At 30.1% G+C, this 9123-nt stretch overlaps 2 protein-coding genes across 5 annotated transcripts; one reads left to right on the forward strand and one right to left on the reverse strand.

Moving 5' to 3' along the window:
* Nucleotides 1–87: 87 nt before the first annotated feature.
* Nucleotides 88–4758, forward strand: LOC117166208 (uncharacterized). Of its 3 annotated transcripts, none has more exons than XR_013060180.1 (4): nt 88–1207; nt 1282–2989; nt 3116–3313; nt 3385–4758. XR_013060180.1 is itself a non-coding variant. In XM_076624950.1 (4 exons), the coding sequence occupies exons 2-4, from the start codon at nt 1118–1120 to the stop codon at nt 3235–3237; spliced, it is 1920 nt and encodes a 639-aa protein (XP_076481065.1). In that variant the 5' UTR covers nt 88–785; nt 1113–1117; the 3' UTR covers nt 3238–4758. The 3 variants fall into 3 exon arrangements, 2 of the variants coding, with proteins under 2 accessions (XP_076481065.1, XP_033205880.1); XM_076624950.1 differs by having other exon boundaries at nt 88–785; nt 1113–1207; nt 3116–4758; XM_033349989.2 differs by having other exon boundaries at nt 3116–4757.
* A 41-nt stretch (nt 4759–4799) lies between these two features.
* On the reverse strand, nt 4800–6005 carry SNRPG (small nuclear ribonucleoprotein G). Of its 2 annotated transcripts, XM_076624957.1 has the most exons (5): nt 5989–6005; nt 5547–5760; nt 5359–5453; nt 5100–5224; nt 4800–5026 (listed from the first exon to the last, which is right to left on the reverse strand). In XM_076624957.1, exons 3-5 carry the CDS (start codon nt 5375–5377, stop codon nt 4976–4978), a joined length of 195 nt encoding a protein of 64 aa, XP_076481072.1. In that variant the 5' UTR covers nt 5378–5453; nt 5547–5760; nt 5989–6005; the 3' UTR covers nt 4800–4975. The 2 variants fall into 2 exon arrangements, with proteins under 2 accessions (XP_076481072.1, XP_033205886.1); XM_033349995.2 differs by lacking the exon at nt 5989–6005 and having other exon boundaries at nt 5359–5381.
* Nucleotides 6006–9123: the final 3118 nt, after the last annotated feature.

Genomic DNA, 9123 nt, shown 5'->3' on the forward strand with positions numbered 1-9123 from the left:
GCGTTTTATCTGTCATTAACGACGGACCAATAAAGAGGTAGGTGATTATACTATAATAATAAAATCGCACAACCTGTGTATGCCTACAAGCGCTATAACATGGGCTAGAGAATTTTCGATATAAAAGATTTACTATTTTTTATCTAATTCTGTTTATATTTCGTATTCATTCATAAATAGAAACACTGAATGGATAATAGTGAGTTTTATGTCGCTATTTATTATTTACTTTAATGCGAAGGGTACGGAGCAATATGCTTCTATTATTAATGGCGCAAATAAAATTCAAATCTTTCGATCAATTAAAAATGAAAGATAAAGGAGTTAAATAATTATACATTGTCAAATGAACTTTCGGTTTTTATTTGCGTAAAGCAGATAATAGATAATGGACATAAAAAAAGATATAAATGTCAAAAAATCAAAGTATCTCGAGTGAGAGGCATCTTCCCCTTGTATCGTTTCCCTCCAATAGGAATCGTTTGTGCAGACCCGTAGTTTACAAAGAAATGAATTTTGTCAATAAGTTTCATTATAATGTTGTAAACATCATTGTCCTTGGAAAACTCTAAACGTACCGTCTTTTTCGTTGTCGTGATCGTTCAGGCAAAATATGTTTATTATATGCACCAAGATTGGCTTTATATAAAAAAAAATTAAGTTTCTCTATATTCAATGTGTCACGATGAAACATTCGATTTCACGCGATCATAAATTTATGAGTCGCGGGAGTGTTGAATTACTCGTTTATTGATCGCTGTCAGTGACAATAATCTAAAAAACTTGTGAGTGTTTCGTTGCCAAATGTTATCGTACTATCCCAAACATTATGTACCTTTCTATATTAGAGTACGCTATTGTGATTTGTCGAGGAACCGATAACCTAACAACTATATCGAATGTTAGAAAAATTTCGCATAACATTTCACACATGAAATTGTAACGACATTTAATGTTTGGCAGCTTATTTCGAATTTCGCGTCTGTGTTACAAAACAAAGTGTACACGTATGTGACGCAATGTTGTAATTCAAATATTTACGGAATTGTTACACGACGGGAGGAATTAATCGTACTTTACAGGAGATTGCAAAATTGTATATTTTTGTACAGTGAAAATGGCCCATGCCTCGCTACCGAAGCTTATTTGCACTCCGATAAATACATCAAGAATGTGTCCATCAGATTTCACTGCTACTCTATCTGATGTAAGTTTGACGTTTACGATATTTTTACGTGTATTTTTGTTACGTTATATTTTCATTTTATTATTTTACGATAGGTGTTACAATCGGATCCAGTAAAAAGGTTACTCAATCAACCAAATATTATTGTTAAAAGGATACCTTCAAAAATAAATGCAACATCTGTCTCCAACGATAATGTTTTAACAAACAAAATACATAATGTATATTCAAATGTAAATAGAACAAAACAGTCAGAGTTGTCAGTAATACCTTTACAGACAAATCAAGAGGATAATATAGAAGATAAGAATTTCTTACCTTCCAAGAAGCATGGTAAATCAGAAATTACATTAGTTCCTGTTACAAGAGAAAGAAAACCTTGTGGTCATTGTGAACCTTGTGAAAATATTACATGCGATGTGGTAGTACAACAATATGCAGACCGTGATGGATCATCACCTATGTTAGCCATTAACATAGAGGAAAATGAGATAGATGCACCTGTTTCGAGACATTGTGAAAATAAAATGTGTGATGCATTAAGCATTGATCATGATCGTTGTCGCAGAGCTATAATTAGACTAAATAGATGTAATCAATCAATAGCTTGTGATATTTGTGGTATTATGTTACAAACACAAAGATCTCGTATATATCACAAGAATTGTATAAGGAAAAATGAATACAGGCATAATGAAACAAGCAGTGCCAAAATATTAAAAGAAAGAATGAGAGAACGAGAAATTCAAATAATCGAAGCTTCTAAAATGAACAGAAATGATTATACAGATCCTATTACAGGGTATAGCCTTGCAATGGAAACTTTAAAAAATAACAAAGAATTAATTATTATTCCGAAATCAGTTCCCTTACAGCAACAACAACCACCTCCTTCACAACCACCACCACCATCACCACTACCACCACCACCACCACCACCACCACCACCACCACCACCACCACTACCACTACCACCAACAATAACAACAACAACAACAACAGCAATTACTATAAATTCTATATCCACAAAACAATCTACTTCACAAATAAATAATGTAAATAATGTTTTTGGAAAACTTTTATCCAGTATACCAATTGTATTACCACAACAAAGTATAATCCTTGGCAAAACACAGTGTTCTAATGAAAATAGTATATCTAATCCCATACAATTAGCTGTATCAGAAGCCTTAACTAGGTCATTCGTAACAACAACCAGTACAATTCCTTTACCTCAAAGTCATTACATTACATTTACAACACAAGCTAATACACATCCAATACCAATAAACGAATTACTCTTGCCACACTCACAAATTGTCACAACACCCATTCAGCCTAAACCATTGTTAACACCTATACGTGTTGTACCTATAACTAACTTAATAACAGAACCATCCTTACTGCACCAAACACAGGGTATACCAAAGTTTTGTATCATGCCAGATGATACAGCACCATCATTAACTATAACGAATTCTCAACCTATTCAACATTTAGCACTTGTGCCAAAAGTTGAATTATCAACTAATTCAAAAACAGTATCACGGAAAAAGAAAAAAATAGTAAAAAAGAAACGAAAAAAGAAAGTTTTCAAATGTGACTATTGTCTTAAAAACTTCAGTACAGATTGGTATTTCAAAATGCATGTTGCTATGCATACAGGTGAAAACCGGTTCACCTGCAAAATATGTAAACGATTATTTAGTAATCGATACGATATGAAGAAACATATATCCAATGATCACAAGAGTGAAAGCATTAGTCCTAGTATATGTAATCAGCAAATTACTGAAGATTCACGTAAGTATTTAGATTATATGTAAACATGTAGTGTATATGCATTTGTTGATCACTTAAAATATCACAGACAAAAGTATAATGAGGATATAAAAACAGATATTGTAAAAATTCCTTCTAATGTTATAGAGACAAGCAACCTTGACATACAGCAAGAAGTAAAAAAAGAAGATAAAACAAATGGATACATTATTATGCCTACTCAAGATATTGTCAAAAATATCAAAACAGAACTACGTCATGAAGTATAAATCATTCCAGATTAGCAACTCATTGAAACAAAGAAACAATTATCTAGATTAAAAATACGTCTGTTATAAATTTCGAGTAAGTTAATTTGTAAAAATATGCATAAAACGTGCTTACATACTATAGTTAAACAAATGTTAATCTTTTAGGAGAAAATTTTATGTTACGTTGTACAAACGTACATATGTTTTATGTAATAGTTTATTTTAATTTCTGAAAAAATTATTGCAATATTCTTAGATTCTATAAGACAAACGGGAAAGAAAAATTACTTGATATATATTTGGTTTATTTATAAAAATATATTTACTTTATTTATAAAACAATTCTAAATATTTTAATGAATATTATAGAAAAATGTATTATATGACTGATCAAATTTGATATTTTTTAAATGAGAACGATTACAAAAGTCGATGAAGAATATATATAATATTATGAAATCTTTCAAACTGTGATATATGGCCATCTTTCCACTATAACTTCTTTTCAAATTATCTGAAAATGTATCGTCCTTAATTGCATATTTAATATAACCTTAAGCACAATAATAATTTTTTATACACTGAAATAAAACTATGGTCATGCACGTGGACGAAAATATGATAGACATATCTTAAAACGCACAAAAGAATAATTCAACAGAAAAGAACGATGTGTATATTTTAGAACTAGAAAATTTGTTATTAAATGTAAGATTATTTTATATGGAAAGAAAGTTAAATGCCATTTCTAATACGTAGATACATATAAGTTATGTTGTGTTCCTTTTATTTTCAAATAAGTTTAGTTGAAAGTATTCATTCACATAGACTAAAATTAATATACGATGTGTATTTATCTATACTTTTTTTTATTAAATTATTTTTCACTTTTACTATTTCTCAACGAGAACTATGGTAACTTTAACAGAAAATTAAACGCGTAAATATTTCCTTGCTATTGAATAAACTTAGTATTTAGAGTAGGATACCAATATGAAAGAATTTAAAATTTTTATATCGTTATAGAAGCTAATTTGAGCTTCGTAATTTATGTTGAGATTTTAGTAAATGTTAACAGAAGAATAGACGAAATATTTTGCAAAGATATAGTTCCTTGGTAACAAAAATGAATATCATGTGCCTTCAAAATTTTAATGTTCCTTATATAAATAAAACAGTTAATTCAGAAAAATAAACGTTGATTATAAACAACATTAATTTAATTAATTCGTTCTATTATTTTTAACTGACAATAAAAAATACAATTTTAATACAATTGTGTAGTTAAACAGAACACTTTTACTTCAATATAAGTGTAATAAAGAAAATTATATGTGCATTTAATATTCATAATACTCAGTGTGCAAAATTCAATGTAATAGTGAAAATAGAATGTAAATGTTTCACAATTGTGCAAAGAAATGGTGTTATTAATGAAGGATAATAAGCAAATTATTTTTGAAATCATAAAAATCACTGAAATGGTATATCAAATAAAATATATTCTGAGCAAAATATGTCATAAAAAATTGTCTGTTGTATTGTATTTATATAAAAGGTTTTAAAAGAATAAATCGCTATTTAATATGAAAACTATTTATTCAAAATAATTGTCTTTTCAAACTGAAAATACTGATCAAGAATTATATTTCAAAGGCTGAATAAATATGATATTAATATTGTGTATGATATAAAAAGTTATTTAGTTATTTCCTTAAGAATACATATTACATTTTTATATTTTTAATATTTCAATTCATATCCTGTCTAAAGCCTCTAACATTATTACACTATTTCCACGTATTACCTAAAATGATAAGATGAATTCATTAATTCAACAGAAATTCATTTGTCACCACAAAAAGAATTCACTAACTTACCACCATTCCAATATTGTTCTTTGTACCATCTTTGCATTCTTCGACACTTTCATCTATAACCATGTTCATAAACGGATCAAAGCCACGTAAAATTCCAATAACGTGCCTTCCTCCATTGAGTTTTACTAATGAAAAGAATACATTTTGAAGAAATAACATGAATAAATATAATATACGATATTATGACTCCAATAACAAAATACTGCATGTAAACATAACTGCATTACCAATAATATTTAAGATATACTTATATACTCACACGATAATCTTTTATCCATGTACCTAAAAAATAAAAATAAAATTTTGTCACGCTTTGTTGCATTTACAATGTACAAGAACTAAAATTCAAATGATCTTAAAAATTAAGAAGGAAAATTAAAATTTTTATAACCTTTATACATAACTACTTAGAGATTTATATATTACACATTTATATATTACACTTACTTTTTAAGCTCTGGAGGATGCGCCTTACTCATTTTTAGATTGGTTTTTCTTTTAAAGAATACTAATGATAAATTACTCCCACAATTATGGATATGTACTTCTTCCCGACTTTTGCCTTCCTTCACACTATGATATTAAAATCAGCGGCGTGCCAACTATAGCCAATGCATGCACATTAACATCGTTTTTAGGTTACATGAATTGAGGTACCAACCTTAAAAGAACAATTAAATGCTTTGTTACGTTAATTTAAATAAATATATAATTATTATACATTACAGAGTTGAAATGAAGTACAAATAAATTTATGTGAATGAATTCTGGAATATATTTTTTGCTTTGACAAATCCTATCCTGAATCTGAATCAGCTGGATCGATTACTATAATGTACTTAGCAAGACAAACATATTACTTTAAAAAGGAAAATACGTGTGTACGCACATATTGTAGAACGATAATTTTATTTTTCTTTTTCTATACTAATACATGAAGTAAATGTGACAATATAATATACATTTGACTCAACAAAACAACATAACCATCATTTAATTTCGTCAGTAGATTTTGGTCACTTTTCAAGTCAGAAGTATTCCTATTATATAACGTTTATTCGTAACGTACATCATACATGCACATGTAATCTCATTATTTAACATATTATATTTTTGCAAGGTACTGTCAGTACAAAATATAAGTACATTCATATTTATAAAAGTACAACGTTTACTTGCCGTCGAAAGACGGAAGAAATAATGTTTCTCTTAAAACATCTCATAAAACATCAGAGCAAGCAAGAATTTCGATAGCGTACTTTGCATTTCAATCTAATCTTAATTATCATTTGTTGACTTTAACTTTTTATCTATTTATTAATTTTGCCATTTCGATTACTCAAACTCTTTCTTTTTTTTTACTAGCTTGTAAACAACTAGCTTGTAAATTATGAAGATATAGAAAAGCACAAATCATCGATTTTTATCGATGACAAGGTAATTAAACGTATGTGACAATTCTTTTAAAAATCTTCTCGAAAAACTTGCCCGCGCGGAAGATCCTAAAACCAGTCTGGTAAAAGCGTCAAATCCTTAATCTTACATACATGTTAATACGTACATCGAGTTAAATTACTGCGTTACAGATAAAGTGTACAATTCGACGCTTTATGCATTTCCAGGTATTGCACAGGGTAGAATACAATATTGTTTAATTAAGATCGTATCGAGCATTTCATTAACTTAGGAAATACCCAGAAATCCTCCATAATAGATACGAGAATTGTAGTGTACTTTATACGTTGGTCAAAACAGATCAGGTACCTCATTAAGTTTCCAATCGACGAATTGTACGTTTTACCATTAATTATCTTACGTCTAATTCTCAAGGAATGGCTTACGATTATCATTGACATACACTTCGAAAACAGACATTTCAAATACCAATCGCCACAACAATGGAGAAAATGTAGCATAACCATCTAATTCCCATAAGCATCAACAAGTGTCATCTTCTATTTATTCTATAATATAAGCAAATTAGTAATTTACATATTCAGATGACCTGTAAAAATTCTAGGGAGCAGTTTAGCATCTATTTCAGTGTGTTGATTTATAACAATTTTCTATCTACGTTCCATCCTTTTGATTATTTTCATGAAAATATGAATTTGAATGAACATTCATAATCTAATAACGAAATATGGTAAGAAATTAGTAACTTATAATAAAAATAGCAACTTCTTGAAATCTGCTATTTCATCCACCAAGCGAGATAAAAATTAGTAAAATTTAGCATGTTTTGCATCGTAACCTGAGCGATGGGAATTGGAAGGTTACAACAGTAATTGAGTGCATGTCATAGCTTTTCGTTAAATGAGCGCGAGGACTTATTCAAGGTACCAATTAGCTTCTACGATTCTTGCGATGGCTGTTCGTGCTTACTTTTATCACTATCGCTATACATGCGAAATTGTATGTAAGATGGAACGGATTTAAAAGCAGTCGTAGGTAAACGTCTCGACTTCTTCGAGATATAGTAAACCTTCATATAAAATAACTAACCTTCGCTCGCACCAAAGGCGAAGGCAATAATCAAGGGCCTCATGACAAAAACGATCCTTGTTCAATTTATCGATCTTTTGCAATAATACTACGTGTATAATAATGCATTTTAGTAGTCAGAAACAACACTCGCAACATGGAGGAATCGACATTATAAAAGATGATTTATATCTCGACTTATTGTCGATTGAAAATTGTTCTTCTATAATTTCATAATTTAGATTGTGTAATATAAGGAATATTTCGCTTGAAAAATTTGCTATGTATTGAGCCAAAGTTAAAGATGTTAAAATATTCTTCACTTTTCTGCAGAGAGGACAAACATGGACAATGATCGTTTTTGATAGTGTGAAATGAGAAGTGTGATATTGGCGAGTTTTCATCGCAAGGGAGTATGGTATAACAATATAGCATCGCGTTTAAGTCATTCGAATCATCGCTTTCGCGTTATCGTATTTAGAGTATAATGGAAGTCGCAAACGAAACGAATAAACATAATCCATTATACTTTATGGACACTATGATGTTGGTACATCCTTATACATATTTCCATATAACATCAACAAATGTGAATTCAATGACGTAACCAGGGGGCAGTGGAAGGATTTGAAGAATTTTTAAGTAGTGACAAACATCCGCAATGGGATTATAACGAGTGTACATTTATCGTACGTATGTCGATAGAGGAATATAGATATGTTTTGCGTGCAAATACATACGATCTACCATGTCTAAACTTTATATTTCCTATATTAACGACGTTCGAGTACCTGCCAACAGTTTCCCAGAAGCTTTGAGTTCCCTAGCTAGTGGTTACGCTAATGGAATGTACCCGCAAATTTAGTCCAATTGGATCGGATTAAGATACTATCGTGAATCGAGTGCTTCAAGTAAATTCCATCAGAGATTAGTAATAGTTTGTTTGAGCGTCGTAAATAATGCACTTACTGCTATTCAACACTGTAGCGATAAAATAATATAAAAAAAAAAAAAAAAGGAGAAGAGAAAAACGGCGATACATGTTTCGACACGAGGAATTTTTCTCAGTGGAACTCGACGCCAATGTATGAGTAGAAAATGCTGTGCACATTATAGAATTGCAATGGAATTATTACATACAAAATTTCAAATGGGAATAGGTATTTTTCATTTTTGTACGTAATTATTCTTTCGCAAATGATTCTCATTAACTCTTTGCAACGTAATTCAACGAGACAACGCGTATCAATTATAATTGAATCACATTGTAAAAAGTGAAGTCGAATTGATATTGGCAGCAATCGTAGCGCAATACTCTTCTTTCAGCTTTCGCGATCTCTAACAATGGAAACCAACAAAAGTGAGGTACCACGGTAATATCACATCAAACGATCTCTCATGGAAACGTTTTCTTTATCGTGAATCTCTGCTCGTCTAATTATACAAATCATTTGCAAGACTCGCAGTCTTGGGAAGAACTGTCTGAAAGAACGTAGCGTAGGAACACCAAGACACTTAACGAATAAAATACAATAATCGT

The sequence above is a fragment of the Bombus vancouverensis genome, chromosome 15 (genome assembly GCF_051014615.1).
Source record: "Bombus vancouverensis nearcticus chromosome 15, iyBomVanc1_principal, whole genome shotgun sequence".
Taxonomy (NCBI): domain Eukaryota; kingdom Metazoa; phylum Arthropoda; class Insecta; order Hymenoptera; family Apidae; genus Bombus; species Bombus vancouverensis.